The following is a 17,815-nucleotide window of genomic DNA, read 5'->3' as shown; positions in this document are numbered from 1 at the left end:
ATGACACTTTGCCTTTAATACTTCATTTTCATTTATTGTTTTACAATGTGATCAGTGGAAAATGAATTAAAAAAGTTAAGGCATGACTTCAGCTTTGATAGATTGAAAAAAAATGCAGCATTCTATACCAAACTAGGCCTAACACTAAAAACATAAATGAGCGTTTGGCATACATCTCATTTGATTAAATAAGTTATCAAAGAAAATGAAACCAGGGAAAGCAAAAGGACAACCAGTGCATGTGAGTTTAAATATATACACTACTTACTGAGGTGTCAACGAAAAGCAAAGGTCAATATAAACGAAGTAAACCTCAATGTGCAAAACCACGACTAAAATCGACCATTTAAATAACCAGTGTCTACTTTATGTTATATCACCCTTTCAGAAACAGGTGGTCGGACCACAGCGATATTATGAAGAACAAAAGAAAAAAATATGGAAGACAGTGACTTGCAAAGTATGATCTGTGTTTGCGCATAAACCATTTAGTGATGCACCAATAATTACAGGGGAATTATGAAAATGTTGCATCACTACATGCTGAGGACATGGGATTGTGGGTGATTAAAAAGTTGGAGGAGGTGCGGCTGGCGCCCCAGTTACTGACCCATCCTACACCAGATCAGTAGCAGCAATCCCAACTCCAAGCTCATATTCACACTCTAGACAACCATCCACACACACACACTCACACACTCAAATGCACAGACACAATCTCAGTGGGGGCGACTACTGGGCTCCAGCAGGACCCTCTTTCCTGGAGGATTCGAAGCTCCATTCTGCAGGTCGCCCTGCTCAGAAATGGCCCGTTTGAGGCTCCGCGCATGGCTGCTGACAGACCCGCGCTGCCACTTACAGATGTCACCATTCAGAATGTCTTGGATGTGCTGCACGATGAGGTTGATGGCCACTGGTGAGAGATACATGCAGAATAAGGATACAATGAAGTGAAGTGAAGTTGCACAGAGGGTAAGACTCATTAACAGAGAAATAACTTACCCATATTGTCAACTCCTCTTGGAATGATGACATCTGCATACTTCTTAGTCTGAGAAGAAAAGAAAACAATGTAAAAACTGGGGGAGGGGTCACTAGTTAATACTTTCTCAGGTAGGAGAACTGAATGTAATAAACACAGTGAAGAGCAGGATACTTACAGGCAAACAGAACTCTTCAAAGGCCGGCTTGACAAACGTGGTGTATTGAGAGAGAATCTGCTCCAGGTCTCTCCCTCTATTCATGTCTCGCAAAACTACAGGCAAAAGCAGAAGCAAGCAATCAAGTCAAAGCAGTGACAGAACAATATCAGGAATAGTGCTTGTGTGTGTGTGTGTGTGAGAGAGACATCAATACCTCTGCGAGACAGTCTAACATCAGAGTCTGTGTCCACAAAGAGCTTCATGTGAAACATGTCACGCACTTTCTGGGTGTAGAAGACAAGGATCCCCTCAAAGAGGACCACATCTGCTGGATAAACTGTGATTTTGTCCTCCAGTCTGGAAACATGCAAAGTTTTCTTACAGAGGGCATGCTAAGATTAATGTGGAATATTAAGAAAAGTGTATTTCTGCTGAATCAATATGAAACGCTTCCTTCTCACCTGGAATGAGTGACAAAGTCATATGTCGGCACTTCAACCACCTTCCCCTCCACGATGTCCTTCAGGGTTTGGTACATTAACTCATTGTCAAATGCATCTGCAACACATTGCAATAAATAGTAAACAGCATAACCGAGACATATTGCAGTGCATGCAGCATGTACACAATGACCTTGCAATGTACAACTATGATGAAAAAACACAGGGGGAGGGCTGTAAAAAATAAAAAAAATAAAAAAAGCTGGGGCACCAGCCTTCAGACCCATCCTACATCAAGTCTGTAGCAGCAATCCAAACTTCAAGCTCTTATTGAGTCCAGCCACATCCATCCTTCCACTCACACAATCTCAACTGGAGCACCTACTGGCCTGCAGTAACAGCCCTGCACCAATTCAGGGACTGGTCTTAGGTTAGAGGGTAGAGAAGTGTGTGTGTATGTGTGTGTGTGTGTGTGTGTGTGTGTGTGTTGGCTCGAATCGACTGATTGGGCAAGTCTGGTCGAAAGTCAGGGCCTACCTGGATGGTCAAAGTTGTACTGGCCCTTCAGTGCCTTCGCCTTCTGGTCTGGGGTTAGGACTCTGTAGAAGCTGTCCTGGCTTATGATAGCCACCTTCCTCTGGCGGTGGTCCACCTTGTTCTGGCCCAGGAGCTCCATGATCTTGGCACATACTGTGGACTGTGGCACAAAACTTCCTTCACTCAAGTATTGTTGTGTATGTTTCTTATCATGCTTTGTGATTAAACGGGCAAGGGCAAAGTAAAATGCAACTTATGATAGCTGTTGACATTCGTGGGTGACCTGTCCAGTCCCGTGTTTATCAGCCGGCAGCGGCACTGACATGAATTTGAGAGGAAGTTGACAACCTCACGACAGCAGTTAGCTGTGTGAAGCTTTAGGCGGTAAACCGCCAAAGGACTTATGATGGCAAAAGCACTTAACATTAACAGAGCTGAAATGCAATGTCCCTGTCTTGGTAAAGAAAGAAAACATTCAAGGAGGCACGGGGGCGTGCCCGGTCGTTTGACAGTTTCAGGATTAGCGCTAGTAATGCTGTTATAACTAGCTAACTAAGCTAAGCTAGTAAGTGCGACCCGGCTAATATCCTGCTCCCCGCAAGAGATCCTCTATCTGAGAAATCATTCACCTTGCCGCTGGCAGTTCCTCCGCTAACCCCGATCAGGAACGGACGATGTCGCGGCCTCTCTGCCTCGACCAGGGGTCCGAGAGCAGCCATCACAGGCCAGCAGGATACAGGACTAGTAGCTAGACTGTTAGCTCGCTAGCTGAACCAACAACGAACTCTTCTCGCGAGACTTCAGTGGTGCGCTTTCAACCCAGACCAAAAAAAAAAAAAAGAACTTAATTAACTCGACACCTAACAATAATAATAATACTAATAATAATGATGATTTTTACATGATTTTTTACATTATTAATGATACCTTGTTCATTAAAGGTTTTAAACACCCTGTACTCTTCATAGACTGAAACAGGGCCTCTACCGCTGCACTTTTTTTTGTATATTGTAGTTTTGATACCTTCTATCGTTCTTGACTTGATGCCTTTTCATCTTTTTCTCCAGTAGTATCTCCAGTAGACTTAATGATTCCCTAAGAACGCCAGGCAAGTAACATTTACTGTTCACACTTGTATGTGACATGTTTGAAAATTTGAAAATGAGTTTACATTGGCTTTTACTTTGTTGTATTTGCAATAAAGGCAGTAGCTGGGAATATGGTAAAAACAATAAGGATTACATTTATTATTAAAAACTAAAATACTCTCACAATATACATACATAAACACAGTATTACAATTTTTGTGGGTCATCGTCTGTTTTTTCTGTGTCTTGACCATGCTGTGTGTCTTCACTGGACTCTTCCACCACTATCTCTAAAGCAGCATTTCCTTCAATCCTCTTCACCGTCTCTCCTTTGGCTGCAAGAATTTCCTCGATGTTTCTGAAAGTATAGAGAAACATGGCATATGATTCATTCAGAAATATAAATACAGTTCTTGGTCAATCTAATGCATTCCATGCACATGCTCACAGGATCACACAGGTGCTATGTTTGTCCCCTCCCCCAGTGTTTTGTGATGAATTCCACTTGCCCCTGACACCTTTAGTTACATCCTTTGCCCAAACAGATTTTTTTTTAAACTGAAACTCAAATTCATACTTTACAATGTCTCAAAAGTGCACTTTAAATACTTTCTGCTTTATTTTGCATCTGTCTCAACAAGCTACATCTTTAATTTTGAAGGAGATGTTGCTGCTGTCAAACACTAGCTAGTAATTTGTTCCCACAGACATAAATAGTGGACTCTTGACAATGTTCTAGATGCACTTTGAATAGGATTAGAGTCAACAGTAGCATCAGCAGCAGTATCTGAAAAACACAACATGACACTCAAATACTGATACGTAAATGGGCTGAATCGATAAACAGTATGGGTGAATGTAAAGAGAGAGGCTAACATGGTTAATAAGAAAGCCTTTTTTAATGCAATCATACCCTCTTTTATGGTTATGATTTTGATACCATTATGACAACGCATGCTTGTTGGCTCTCAGAGACTCAAACCCCCACTAACCTCTTCCCCTCCAGGTCAGAGAACCAGCCCAGGTTATCAGCAATAATGTGGTGCTTCTCACACCCTGGACAGGTCACTATAACGACCCCCTTGTGGTAAGCCACCTTGGATATTCTCTTCGTCGATCTGGTGGAGCAAACCTGCAACACACAGATGTGACAAATGGGTTTTTGTCGCAGAGCAGTGGTTCTCAAAGAGGGGGCCGGGGACCACCAGGGGTAATTGAAAGGGCACCAGGGGGTCCCCAACAAACTGATCAATTGTTAAACTTCACCATTATTTCATTTACTTTCATTCATTTACATTTAAGTTAACACAATTAGAGAATGTAGAAGAATGACTGTTTTGATCATAGTTTTCATTGTTATCTCTCTACCTACAATACAGATAGTCATGGAATTCTGAACAAAATCATATTTAAAAATAAAAAATATTCTCAGATTTGGCTCAAAGAGACAAAATCTCATCAAATGGGGGTCCGTGGCTCTGATGTGTACTAAATGTGGTTGGGAATCACTGTTGTAAAGACTGCAGCAACACTAGACAACACTAGACAAGTATGCGACCTCTGGTACCTTGCAAGTGTAAACTAGCTGGTAATGTGTTGACTGAATCTGTCCAACGGCGTCACTTCTGATGCTTGCTGTAGTTGACAGTCCTCTTCTACTCAGACCAGGTTCGTCTCTGTAAGCAGCCGACAAGATGGACCAACCAGGCTGGCTGTGTGTTGGGAGCTGCCTTGTTTTGGCTGCTGTGGACGCTGGTCCTCCTGAAGCCCGACAGCGGAGTGCAGCGCCCGGTCCGGTCGGTGTTGGACCGGGGCGAAAACACCGCAGGGCCCGGCTGACAGTCTGCACTGTCCTCGGAGTAACGAATGAACAAGCGGGGGAAAGACACCTGTGTAAAGCCATCATGCTAGTCGTTGTGTTTAAGGGCATGATAATAGTTGCAGGCGATTTCATCAACGTGTGTCGCGATTTGATGACATCACAGAACAATGTTTAGCTTCCGTTTTGGCGTCGAAAGCCAGTGAGAGAACAGATGTCTAAATTTGTATAAAACTTCGTTAAGACGAGATGATAAACACCAACTAGATGAGACTTTTTTTTTTACACTCCACAGGCTTATACCACTGTACATAAATGGTGTAGCTTTTGTTCTACTTTTTTCTACAGGTAGATGGCAGCAACACGCTTCAGTTCGTCTAGTCGCAGGAAACATAATAGTAGAAGAAGTAGAACGCGGGACTACGGAAGCCTGTGGTGGTTGTTGTCAGTCAGCATCAACAACCATAGCCTGTAGAAAATAAGGCAGCAACCAGTAAAGTGACCAAACAGCAGCATATAAACTACTGCAAACAATGCAGGCCAAACAGAATTAATTGCATTACTTAACTTAATTTACCATAACTTTGTTAAGTAATATTATGTAGGCATGATCGACGTAAAAGTATGCGAAACGATACAAGAGGTCAATGACCAGATCAGGCAGTTTGAGTTGTCAACTTGCACCAAGTATGTTGTTAACGGAGTGGACAAGGGCTACAGTACGCCGAGAGGTGAGTCCGGATTGGTTCTGCTGTACTTACCTACACAGTTTGCTTTGTGTTTTCATGCCTAACTTGAATGTTTGGGTCATCCCAGAAACTGACACTCACTAAGGCACTGTGTATTATGCCACTACTGGTCTCTTCTTGTCGTTTTCATTTGATTAGTTATTGCAGTATCCCACGAAAGCTGCAAACAAATGAGGCAAGATATTGGAAGATATTGGCAGTAGTTCTACTGGGACTGAACATATTACCAAAATATATGCACCACTACCTTAAAACCTGAAGAATGTAATGGCATTTACAGAGGAATAATAACACAATTCAACATGTGTGTAAGGCTGGCTTGTGTGTTTGCACATTTACATCAGTGGTGTCCCGCATATCATGGAGGGCCAGGATTATGCAGGTTTTCATCCCAACCAAACACTATACCAGCTGATTTCACTGATGTAAAACTCATGAATTCATGGTGGCTGTCACATACAACCATATTGTGTCAGTCATGGAAGCAAGACCAGCTGTCAGTTGTATAATTTAAAATCTGATCTGCCACGCTGTAGGAGGGCTGCACTTCAATTTACAATTGGGATAATGTTTCAGCCTTTAAGTGAGGCAAAATAATCAATAAAAATCATTGTTTTTAATTCAGCAGATCTATGGAAGTCTGCAAGGTCCAGGATGAGGGTGTTCTGGGAGTGGTGTAACGGCAAAGATACCCCCCTCATCCCCTTTGATGGAATCCCTTTTGTGTTTGTGGGACGCAAGATGATGGGCTGTCATAGGGGGAAGGACAAACACGCCAGAAAGAAGCAGCAATATGCCGACAAGGTGACTTAATTAGGGCTGGGCGATATGGTTGAAATCAATATCATGATAATCATGAGGATTTTTCTTGATATCAATATATATCACGATATAGTTCATGTATGCAAAATCACGTTAAATAATCAAATTAATGTTCATCTCATTGAACCTAATGGTAATGTTAGGTGTGATGTCAAACAAAACAGAAATATTCAAATAATATTCCTACCATACCTCATTTTATCAGAGTTTCTAAGTAAAATTTGCTTGTCATCATCAATTTAGACAGCAGAAATGTGTGTCACGATATCAAAATATCTTCATATCATCACGATATGATTCCACTGAAAGACGATAAACGATAATATTGAATTATCGCCCAGCCCTAGACTAAATAGTTATTCTTTGCTGATAGAATATACCTGAGGCTTCAGAGCGGCAGCAATGTATATCGACCGTATTTATGTTAAACATCCCTATTTCTTGTTTTACTGGAGGTTTTGACCAGCCTTGTACTGTGTTGTGTTCTACCAATAGACATACTAATGGATTTTCTGTGCTCCCCTATGTCTAACCTGATCCTTAAATATGGTGATGTTATTCTCGTCTGCTGTTCCTGTCTGCAATCACTCAGAGAGACAGGGAGAAGCAGGAAGGTCTGTACAATGGCAAGAAAGGAAGAAGGCATCTTTTGATTAAAACCAAGAAATTATCTTGTCCTGCCTTGATTGGAGTCACACGCATTGCCAAGTTCCCTGGATTCAAGGTACTGTAAGGCCAATACAGCCGGGATGCTATATGAAATAAAATTGTATTAATGTAAGATGCTGGAAACTACAAAATATGCAGCTATATTTATCTTACCCCTTGGTCTAAAGTCCCTCCAAAATAGACTTGAGGTTTGAATTGATTCTTTTCAGCTGGATTAGACATTGTGTGTATATGCAACTTGTTTGCCATGTTGCACATGATAATAACTTTATAATATTAACTTTATTTGTGTAGCACTTTGCAATACAGGTAAAGTGCTTCACAACATTAAAAACAGTTAAATAACAATACAATACAGTTCCTAGATTAGATACTCCTGTTAACTGGAGGATCGAAAAGATGAAAAAGTTTGAATTCGGCACCTATAGTCACTACAGATGGTATGAGTCAGAAGATTAGTACAATTCTAAAAATTCTTAAATTTTTAGAAATTAAATTCTTTGTATGTGTTTGTTTGTGTCTTCTGATTTTCCTCCCTGCAACAGTTGGACAAGGCAGATAAGATGCGTGAGAGAAAAACCAAGTCAAGGGCGCTCAGAGTTGCCCTTCAGACTGATCCAGGCTCAGTTCAGTGGCGAGACCTTTACTTCATCAGGGTCCCGCACCTCTCTGACCATGTTGGTCATCCCATTGACGAGGTAAAGAAAAAGTCATGCTGACATTTTTGATATTTTGCTTTGAAAACTGCTGAGAGTTTAAGGTGTTAGATATGAGGAGTGTTACCTGGGCATAATATTCTGATGCTCCATGTTGATTTCTATTTTTTTTTTTTATCTTCACCTAACCTTTTTCCTGCTCAGGGGGAAGAAGAAGTGGATGACAGGGTTAGAGCTTTGATCAAAGACAAGGTGAAAGAAGGTGTGACAAAAGTGGCGGAGGTAAAGAAGCACATGGTTCAGTTTGTGCAGGATGAGCTCTTTCCAGACTCTGCTCCACCGCAGCTCAGAGCGTTCTTCCCCAAGGAGAAAACCATAAGGAGCATTATGAAGCAGGCCCGAACCGAGATACACTTCACCAGGATTGACTTGGCTAACCTGCTGGTGAGGCATCTCTCTCTTTCTCTCTATGTCTTTCTCTGTCTGTCTTTCTTTCTTTCTTTCTTTCTTTCTTTCTTTCTCTATCTCTCTCTTTCTTTTTCTGTCTCTGTCTCTATCTCTCTTTCTGTCTCTATCTCTGTCTTTCTTTCTCTGTCACTGCCTCTATCTGTCTTTATTTCTCTATCTCTGTCTTTCTTTCTCTGTCACCGCCTCTGTCTTTCTTTCTCTGTTGCTGCCTCTATCTCTGTCTTTCTTTCTCTGTCGCTGCCTCTATCTGTCTTTATTTCTCTATCTCTGTCTTTCTTTCTCTGTCACCGCCTCTGTCTTTCCTTCTCTGTCGCTGCCCCTATCTCTGTCTTTCTTTCTCTGTCGCTGCCTCTATCTCTTTCTTTCTCTATGTCTTTCTTTCTCTATCTCTGTCTTTCTTTCTCTGTCTGCATCTCTATCTCTGTCTTTCTCTATCTCTGTCTTTCTTTCTCTGTCAGTGCCTCTCTATCTGTCTTTCTTTCTCTATCTGTCTTTCTTTCTCTGTCTCTGCGTCTCTATCTCTATCTTTCTTTCTCCATCTCTCTGTCTTTATTTCTCTTCTCTTTCTTTCTCCGTCGCTGCCTCTCTATCTCTGTCTTTCTCTCTCTATGTCTCCGTCTTTCTTTCTATCTCTCTCTTTCTCTGTATCTGTCTGTCTTGTGTGTGTGACTCTCACTGTTTCATATGCTCTGTCTGCCCCAGGGCCTTGCAGAGAGTTGGAAGCAGCAGGCTCCAAAGACAAACTTCATGCTAGGAGTTCATTCGGAGAGCGAGAACCTGCTGCTCTGCTACCAAACTGACTGGCAGCAGGACCTGCTCCGACTGTACGGCAGGGAAGTGTGTTTCCTGGACGCCGCCTACAGGAGAACGCAGTTTCCTTTGCCAGTTTACTTTCTGTGTGTGCGCAGTAACATCAGCCTGATGGTGGTGGGGTTGTTTGTGGTGCAGACCAACAGCGCCGAGGCACTGATGGAGGCTTTGGGGATCTTCAGGCAGTGGAACCCGGCCTGGATCCCACACTACATCCTCACTGAGGACTGCCCCAAGGAGATGGTGGCCGTGGAGACTGTGTTCACAGGTGAAGAATTCAGCTGGGTAGTATGTGGATTCTTATATTGACAGGATAGCCGTGCATTGTTCATTTTTTGGGGAATTCAGAGTTTCTTTCAAGTTTTCTTTCTTTTTGATTTACTGTCTAAATTTCAGGCTGTCAGGCTGTGCTCAATGATCACCTGCGAGAGAAAACATGGACACAGTGGTTGTGCAATGGGAACCGTACCATTGTTAACCACACAGAGATCTTAAAGATGATGTGTGCCATAGCCGGGGCGCTGACAAAGCAGGAACACCAAGCGGCACTGAAACGGCTACAGGAGAGCTCCATCTGGAAGAGACCTCTGTTCAAAAACTGGTTCACAGACAAGTGGCTGGCAGAGGAAAAGGTTAGCACCGAATGTCAGTTACTGTCAGAAGGAATTGTTGTTTAATTGTAACCATTTTATCTCCCTTTGTGTTTACATGAAACAAAGAGAAGTTATGCAGTAAGGCTGTGATTCAGAGTGGAGTTAATTCCGGTACTCAGACCTCAGACTTATCTGTGGAATTAAGCACAGCTGCATGCATCAGGTGGAGGTTTGGAACCTTGTATGAAAATCACAAAACATTTTTTGTAGGCCCCTAGACTAAAACAAGTTGGGAATATAAATGACCCAATGTGACTACTTCATAATAATTCAAATCTCTCCCAGTTCTTCTTCAATTGATATTTGTATGTCTTCTAAATGACCCACATGGATACTAATAGCTTTATCTCTCATACACAAAACAATGTTAATCCTCTAAACTTCAACACAAACCGCATTAAATTTCAATATGGTAGGTGGATTTGTACATAAATGGAACAAATTTGTATGATAACTATTAAACTAATTATAATGATAGTAGCATAAAGCTTTCTAGACAAGTGTGAGCCAGAAGGAGGATAGAATTAAATGATTGGAAATCCATGAATAAAAAATCATTAGACTGTTGATCTGCATTATGTTTGGCTGTCTGCATGGATTGACAATGTCAGCAGTGTTTCTCTCATATGAAGCTGATGTTAGGTGACAGCCTAGTCACTTAACACTTAAACCCAAGATCAAATTTGCCAGTCTATTATTGGATAAAAATAAAACAAGCCAGGCAGGCAAATACGTAGCTCCACATAATTTATTGAAAAAACACCCATTGCCTAAATTATGACATGTTATCACACAGTTTCCTCAATCAGTAGAGGCAATATAGGAAGCACATCTAACACAATTTCTGGTGAAAATGAAATAGACAGTGGTACAGTCATAAATTAAAATAATACATACTCAGTATTCATACTCTAGTCTCAGTTGTGGGGATCGAACCTGTCACCTTTTGGTAATGGGACAGTCAGTCTAACCCCTAGGCCACTCTGTACTATGAGTGCCATTGTTGGATGTGCGAGACGCATTGAAAACCCCATGCCCCAAAAACTAGGCATCCAGGGGCATAGGCACTACAAACTCCTGATTTCAATATTTTGGATAAGTTAAGCAACTGTGCAGCCCAAATCTGAACACAAATAGCTTTATCTCGTTTATCTCCTGTCTTATCTGAAAAACCTGCGCACATGACCCAAGTCATACAACTCTGAAAAAACATACTGTATGTACTCGATGCAAAAGAGGAAGTTGAACCGTTTGCATCTTCTGTTTTATTGTGTCATCATAACGTACCACAAGGATGAGATATTTTGTAACAACATACTACTTATTTGACAGAAATGTTTTTGTCCCCTGTTCTTGCAGAGGTGGGCAAATGCGGTAAGAGCTGACATAGTGAACTTTGTCTCTCTGATGAATCAAGGGGTGGAGTTGCAGAGGGAATTTTTCAGTCATAAGCTGCTAAGAGAGCATAAAGAAAAGAATCTAAGTGAAATGCTGCAATTTCTGGTTGACGACTACTTTCCGCAGATGTTGATGAGGTAATTGCACATTTCAGTTTGAGCATTTGGGGGCCGAATTTGTGTCAAATTTATGTCTAAACAGATATATTAATTTATTCAATGAATGAACGTCTCCTTCAATCATTGTCACTGACAGCAAGAATACTTTGATAATTTGTCTGTCTTAACCCTTTGCTCAATCTCTTAAATGCAGGCACACTGATCTGAACAGCAAATCCTCAGAGTTAACCGTCAGTCCGGCAGTGCCGTCCTTTCTGTGGCATCGGCCCAGAGCTGTGGTGGACTGCGTGATGGACAACCTAGATGCAGCGACCCGCAATGCTGCCAAAGTGGAAGAACTTGGTGAAGGAACCTTCAGGGTGTGGCAAATAAAAGATGGGGGTCGATCCTACACAGTCAGCTTTGGAACAAAGTCCAGGATGCCCTGCTGTGAGTGTGAGGTTTGGAGGAGCCAGCGTCTTCCCTGTGAACACTTCTGCCAGGTGTTCAGCTCTGTGCCTCAGTGGGGCTGGGAGAGCCTCTGCCCTAAGTATAGAGACCAACTTCTGCTCACCTTACCCACGACCCATCCCACAGAGACAGATGAGGCTGTTACTGAGATCATCGAACCCATGTCTACAGAATCCCTCTTGGATTTGGTCGGGTCTGCAGATACTGTCTCCATGACTGCACAGTTACCGCCAGCCTCGCAGGTCCCATTACCACCACAAACTCTGTCCACCCCTCAGGCCTCCTCTGTGCCCCAGGCCCCGTCAACTTCACAGGCCCCACCATCCATTGACACCCCATCAGCTCTTAAGCGCCTGTCCAGCCCTCAAGCTCCATCAATCCCTCAGGTCATATGTATGCCCCAATCCCTTTCAACTCCACAGACCGCACTATCCCAAGCAAACCCATATGTTGCAACAACCTCTCAAGCCCCAGCAGCCAAACAGGCTGTAACAACCACAGTAATACCTATCAAACTAGACTCTCAAGCCCCACAGGGTACAAAAACTATCCTGGTCCCTGTAGTGGCCAACAAAATGACACCACACACTCCAACAACTCCAGCTTCTCAAATCCAAACAACACAACAGACCCAAACATTGCCCATGATTATTACAAAAAATAACTTGAGTGGGACTCCTCAGTTTATCCTGGTCACACAAGCTCCATTAAAGTTACTGAATGCATCACCAAGTGTTACACAGCCCACTCCTACAACACAGACTCAGCCAGCTTTATCAGCTGCCCAGCTGCTACACCAAAGGGACGAGCTACAGAAGAAGTGTGCAGCTACACTGAGGGCCATCATGGAGAATGTGAACAAAATTGAGGACATAAAACAGCTCCAAGAGCTGAAACAGAAACTGGATGTTTTGCAGGCACAGTCTCAGAGCTTGTTTTCAAAGGACCCAGGCCCACAGCCAGCAGCACCTGCTACAACTCTTGTAAAGAAGAAAAGGGAGGGGGTGGACATCATTGTGGCCATGCCAAAACGCATCAAAGTACTCTCACCAATTGATGCTGAAAATGTGAAAAAATAACCCTTTGTTTGAGAGTAGACAAGGAACGCACTGTATTGTCATAAAGGTTTTACATCTTATGGATTTAAATCTTTCTGGACATACCAATCAGAACTTACCAATCGACTATTTCATCAGTTTTCTTGCGGTTGACATGATTTACTGGCCAGGTTTTCTGCTCAGTACAAGCTGAAGTGCCACAAAAGCACATGTCTGTCAGTAAAAGTGTATCAAGGGTGTCACTGGAAAAAGCAAGCAGTAGTGTTTGCTGTGCAGCACAACTGTATTTTCTTTAATGGGCTTTTGTCACCTGTGGCTTTGAATCAATATCACTGTTCTCCTTTATCTACCAAACACAACGATGTGCAGTATCCTATAGCCAAGAGGTTGGACAGTATTAGAAATGTTACAGAATTGCACTTTGTGGTCCCAATCATGTGCCATAGTCTATTTCAAATTTTGAATATGTTGGTTAATTTATTTTGTCCCTCATGAAAAAAAATAAAACAATATGTTGTATAGTTCAATTTTATGGGGTGGTAGATGTTTTCAACTTGGTCAAAGACGAAATATACCACTAAAGATCTAGACCACCAGGCTTACCTATGCTGTGGCAGGCTACTGCTGCTGAATATCCATCAAACTCCCTATTCTAGCTTGTGTCTGGTAGGAAATAAGTTGGCTTATAGTAGGCCTACTAAAACATTTGAAGAGGTTTGTTCCAAAATTAGATATCCACCATTTAAAAAAAAAAAAAGACAACCACTCTCCCATATTGACTGCTGGCATGGAAGTTAAGTACATTATGGGCTAGTATTGAATTTAGGTGCCATCTTAAGACATTTGCTTATGAAATAGTTCATTGTTCAAGATAGAATCATTTATATTTTTCAGATATTGCCTGATGAATTTCAGGTAACATTTTTCCAAATGGATATATAGCATTTTGCAATGAAACCCTTCATTCTGATTTCAATCACAATCACCACAATCATCTCTGTCATCAGTAGTGACAAAAACACTGACCTCAGGAGACACCATGCCATATGTGGCAGCACAAATTGTGTGCTGCCAAGTCTTTCAGGTCAACCTGACGGTTTCTGGACTGCCTCTCCATCTTTGGGGGACCAGACAAAGAGAGGACTCTGGAAACTGTGCAATTAATCTTATCAATTATATATAGGCTACATGCCTTAGACAAGGTTCAAATTATGCTCAAGCGAGAATAGCTGCACACTGCTCATCTTATGTTAATGGTATTACATAACCGATATACATAATGAGTGATTAACATGAATTCTGTATTAGTGAGCTATATTTTTAGAGTGGTGTATGTGTATAATTAATCTTGACTCCACTATCCCAGCTATCTGTGCTGTAAGGAGTGACGGCCTTGTGGATGTGCTGCATTGGGCGACTCTCTGACTCTGTTCCCGATCGGGCTGTGAGGCTGAAGGTGGTCTTCATTGTAGTTGTGCAAGATAAATAGGTAAACTAAGAAAAAACACAATTTAATTTAAAAAATAATCAGAGTATGGAGAAGTCAGCCTTTTCTCGATGAGCTTTGAACACAAGCACAAGAAAGTGACATAATGACTTTCCCTTGCCATTTCTAATAACCTGCTGTCTTACAGACAAGGGGCGGCACCAAGGGTAACTTGCGAACTCCACCCCTGAAACATGGGAAGATGACTGCACCCAAACATATCTTTAGCTAACACTCAGCTGCTATTTATCAAGGTACTTCCAGACAAATATAAAAGCAGCAGCCTGGCAACAAAAAATTCAGATCTCTTAATGTTAATGTCTTAAGGTACTCAAAGTGTAGCTTCAGCTGAGGTGTTTAAAGGGTAACGGTACCCCCAGTTTGAGCTTCTCTCCACTTTCACCTCTATCTTTAAAAATGCAAAAAAAAAAAATTATAATAATAATTAAGCCAGACAATTTTAAATCAAATATGTCTCCTAACAGTATACTCATCCACCAGACAGGTTGCTCAATGCAGCTGTCTCCAAGCATGTTCAAACTTGGGTTTTGGTATGAATATAGTGCGCGTGGTATTAATATAATGCATTTACTTTACTTACCAAGTCTATCTCAGAGACTTTGCAATTATAAAAAGACAGTGTACTTCTTCAGCAGCTAAGTGTTAGCTGAGGAAATATTTGGATGATGTTTCAGAGGAGTTTGTGCGTTAACCACGGTGCCCTTATCTGTAGGACAGAGCTAAGGGTTTAAACATTGTGAGGCACTAATAATGTTCCAAAATAATTTACTGTGCCCATGTGTTTATGTGGGAGCAAAACCAGTAGCAAGGTACAAATCCCATGCATTTAAAGATCTAAATCTACAAGAAGTGCAGCATGCACCAGAACCTGTTCACTTTCAATGTTCACGTTTTTTTATTATTAATATTTTATTGTCCACACTGATCAGTGGCATCAGCACCTATTTCTCTTACTCGCTCTGGATCACATGGTACACATGTGAATGGAAGAACAAATCCAATACCACATTTCAAGATCAGATTAGCTAGCATACATATTTTCATATTGCTAGTCAGGGAGCAGATGGCACCTGAGTAAAGTGTTTGCGTTGTAACGTTGTTGAGTCTACACAAGCAAGAACCACTAGGAATTTCTGGTTTGAGAATTTCTTAAAACCTAGATACTTTTTATAAGAAATTTGGGTTAGGGGTTAAAGTAAATATAAGCAGCACATTTAGGGCTAACTTTCTCCACAGAAACATAACGATTCACTTCTGCATCAACAACTAAGTTAAGTAGCTAGGGGACAAAGTTTAAAGCTGATGTATGCAATTACTTTTCAAATATGTCTAAAACCTGTTCAGTGATGTCACATTACTTTGCAAAACCGTTTTGCTGAATTGAAGCCCCCATGTAAAAGGTTTGTTTGCATTTGTAGTGTTTGATAACACTGAACACTAGTGTTTACAAATGGTGGAGTGTTTACAAACATTTATTCTGTAAAACCAAAATGTTTAAAGACCAATATTCTGAGTCATGATTGGTTTCTATCTACAAGCTACTACTAGCTTTAAAGCTAGAAGTGAATTGTACAACCTGCTATGTTTGATCTCTAATAGCCTACTCACCTGACCTTGGTTCTCTCATTTTTGATGCCAAACCTCTTTACACTTTTTACTTTCAAATCTGCTGGTTTGAGCCTTGGCATCAACTTGTGGATGAAAGCTCATCTGAAAAACTCAAAAAACGTACTCCCCATAAATTACTCATCTCAAATAAATTCAGTGGCCTTTTTGACACCCACTTGTGACACTACTCTAGTGCCTCTTTTTAATACCAAGGGCCTTGTTGATCGTTTAAATAGCACTTGCTTGAGCACTCTTGACACTGTTGCCCCTTTTAAGAGCGAGAAAAATCAAGAACATTGGCTGTAAAAAGAGAATGTAGAAAAGATTAACATAAATGGAAGCCTGATAAACCACAGGTCTCCAACAGTATAATGAAGGACTTAATGTTGAAGTATCATAAAGTTGTAAAGAATGCAAGAGTGCCTTATTTCTGTGATCTTATTTCAAAGACCTGTCATAATTCAAAGGTCCGTTTCAATGTTATGTTTTCCCATCTTCCAGCCATATAGGTTTTAGTATTCTTTACCAAAAACACTGAGAATACGTCTCCAAGTATTCCACTCAGTCAGTGGATTTTATCTATTATCAACAACTCTCTAGCCAATGGTACTTTCCCTTCCAGTTTTAAACATGCAGTGGATCAATCTCTTCTCAAGAAACCTCGACCCATGGTCTTCTGCCAGCAACTGGATAATCTCTAACTTGCCTTGTTTATTCAATATTTTAGAAAATCCAAAATAAGAAATTCTGATGTGGTTTTAGAGCACTCCACAGCATAGAAACTGCTCTCCTCAGAGTGACCAATTAACTTATTTTAGCAGCAGATGCCTGGGAGTGTTATAGGCTATTTTAATTATTTTAAATCTCATTGCCACCTTTGACACTGTGTAGACCATTTCATCAGATCACCTGAAAAACTGGGCTGGTGTCACAGACATAGCTGTTAACTGGTTCAGTTCCTAACTGTTTCAGTTTTCAGTCAGTATAGGCAACTCATATTCACACTCAGCAGACACTACATGTGGAATCCCATCAATTCAAGTCAATTTAAAAATAATGGTAATGATAACTAGGTTGGACTAGACGGTAAGGAGAAACAGACTGATGGAAGGTGTAAGGATGCTTTCAATCATTTTTAAATAATTTTAAAGACAAAACCCTTATGTTTGATGTTGATTCTATTAATCTGTCTGTGGTGAGTATTAGCATGAGAAGTGTCATTTTTATCAGATATGGGCCTATATGAATGAATGATGTAAGCAAACAGGGAATATTGGTACTTTACCAAGTATTGTGGTCGAGATTTGAGTGCTGTCAGCAACATCATATACAGCAAGGTAAAACAGATAATGCAATAAAATAAAATATAAATAAGAAATGACAAACTATAACTCTGGATATTTGACTAATTCACATATTGTGCCACAGTGATACACAGGTTTACAGGCTAACAGATGATCATAGTTGTGCCCAAACAGTGCTCAGCCCCAGATTGCTAAAACTCTAGATGAGAGAGGGGGACATAAATTATGCATTCATAACAAAACCGTTTTCAACAACCTCCCAGCTGGCTAAGGCTACTACTGTTGTTGCAGGAGAGTATATTTGAGCCGGATGATGATGGCAGTCACCACAAGTGACCTCGGCACAAATGAATGTCTCAAGTGCTCAGTTTAATGAGCTGGTGACTGAAGGTTGTGTTCCATAATCCCTGCCAGGAAAGATGGGTGGAGCTGGACAAATGTAAACTGCAGTCAATTTGAAACGGGGGGCCTTCCAGCCAGACCCACCACCTCTATGCTGTGTCAACATTCCCTTTCTG

General features: G+C 41.2%; 2 protein-coding genes across 5 annotated transcripts; one reads left to right on the top strand and one right to left on the bottom strand.

The window, feature by feature from the left end:
* Nucleotides 1–19: 19 nt before the first annotated feature.
* Nucleotides 20–5,160, bottom strand: uck1 (uridine-cytidine kinase 1). Of its 4 annotated transcripts, none has more exons than XM_071515318.1 (7): nt 2,749–2,907; nt 2,120–2,279; nt 1,604–1,700; nt 1,357–1,499; nt 1,161–1,255; nt 1,003–1,051; nt 20–913 (listed from the first exon to the last, which is right to left on the bottom strand). In XM_071515318.1, exons 1-7 carry the CDS (start codon nt 2,836–2,838, stop codon nt 720–722), a joined length of 828 nt encoding a protein of 275 aa, XP_071371419.1. In that variant the 5' UTR covers nt 2,839–2,907; the 3' UTR covers nt 20–719. The 4 variants fall into 4 exon arrangements, 3 of the variants coding, with proteins under 3 accessions (XP_071371419.1, XP_071371421.1, XP_071371420.1); XM_071515320.1 differs by having other exon boundaries at nt 1,357–1,430; XM_071515319.1 differs by having other exon boundaries at nt 2,776–2,853.
* A 386-nt stretch (nt 5,161–5,546) lies between these two features.
* On the top strand, nt 5,547–12,899 carry LOC139641077 (uncharacterized). Its single transcript, XM_071515315.1, has 10 exons — nt 5,547–5,757; nt 6,404–6,579; nt 7,190–7,321; nt 7,812–7,964; nt 8,127–8,366; nt 9,093–9,468; nt 9,597–9,832; nt 11,213–11,388; nt 11,564–12,308; nt 12,582–12,899. The coding sequence occupies exons 1-10, from the start codon at nt 5,634–5,636 to the stop codon at nt 12,897–12,899; spliced, it is 2,676 nt and encodes an 891-aa protein (XP_071371416.1). The 5' UTR covers nt 5,547–5,633.
* Nucleotides 12,900–17,815: the final 4,916 nt, after the last annotated feature.

The sequence above is a fragment of the Centroberyx affinis genome, unplaced genomic scaffold, assembly GCF_046629955.1.
Source record: "Centroberyx affinis isolate AG114_WGS23_722 - 3 ecotype Tasmania unplaced genomic scaffold, CSIRO-AGI_Caff_v1 ptg000338l_1, whole genome shotgun sequence".
NCBI classification, from domain to species: Eukaryota; Metazoa; Chordata; class Actinopteri; order Beryciformes; family Berycidae; genus Centroberyx; species Centroberyx affinis.
The sequence above is the reverse complement of the archived record's forward strand: the minus strand, read 5'-3'. Positions and strand labels throughout refer to the sequence as shown.

What these genes read in the sequence shown, in the direction of transcription:
- uck1 (XM_071515318.1), bottom strand. Translation starts at nt 2,838, where the DNA reads ATGGCTGCTCTCGGACCCCTGGTCGAGGCAGAGAGGCCGCGACATCGT. An exon ending in GAGGAACTGCCAGCGGCAAG is followed by an intron (nt 2,280 to 2,748) that starts GTGAATGATTTC and finishes TTTGTGCCACAG; the next exon opens with TCCACAGTATGTGCCAAGAT. An exon ending in GTACAACTTTGACCATCCAG is followed by an intron (nt 1,701 to 2,119) that starts GTAGGCCCTGAC and finishes AATGTGTTGCAG; the next exon opens with ATGCATTTGACAATGAGTTA.
- LOC139641077 (XM_071515315.1), top strand. Translation starts at nt 5,634, where the DNA reads ATGATCGACGTAAAAGTATGCGAAACGATACAAGAGGTCAATGACCAG. An exon ending in CCAAGTTCCCTGGATTCAAG is followed by an intron (nt 7,322 to 7,811) that starts GTACTGTAAGGC and finishes TCCCTGCAACAG; the next exon opens with TTGGACAAGGCAGATAAGAT. An exon ending in TTGACTTGGCTAACCTGCTG is followed by an intron (nt 8,367 to 9,092) that starts GTGAGGCATCTC and finishes TGTCTGCCCCAG; the next exon opens with GGCCTTGCAGAGAGTTGGAA.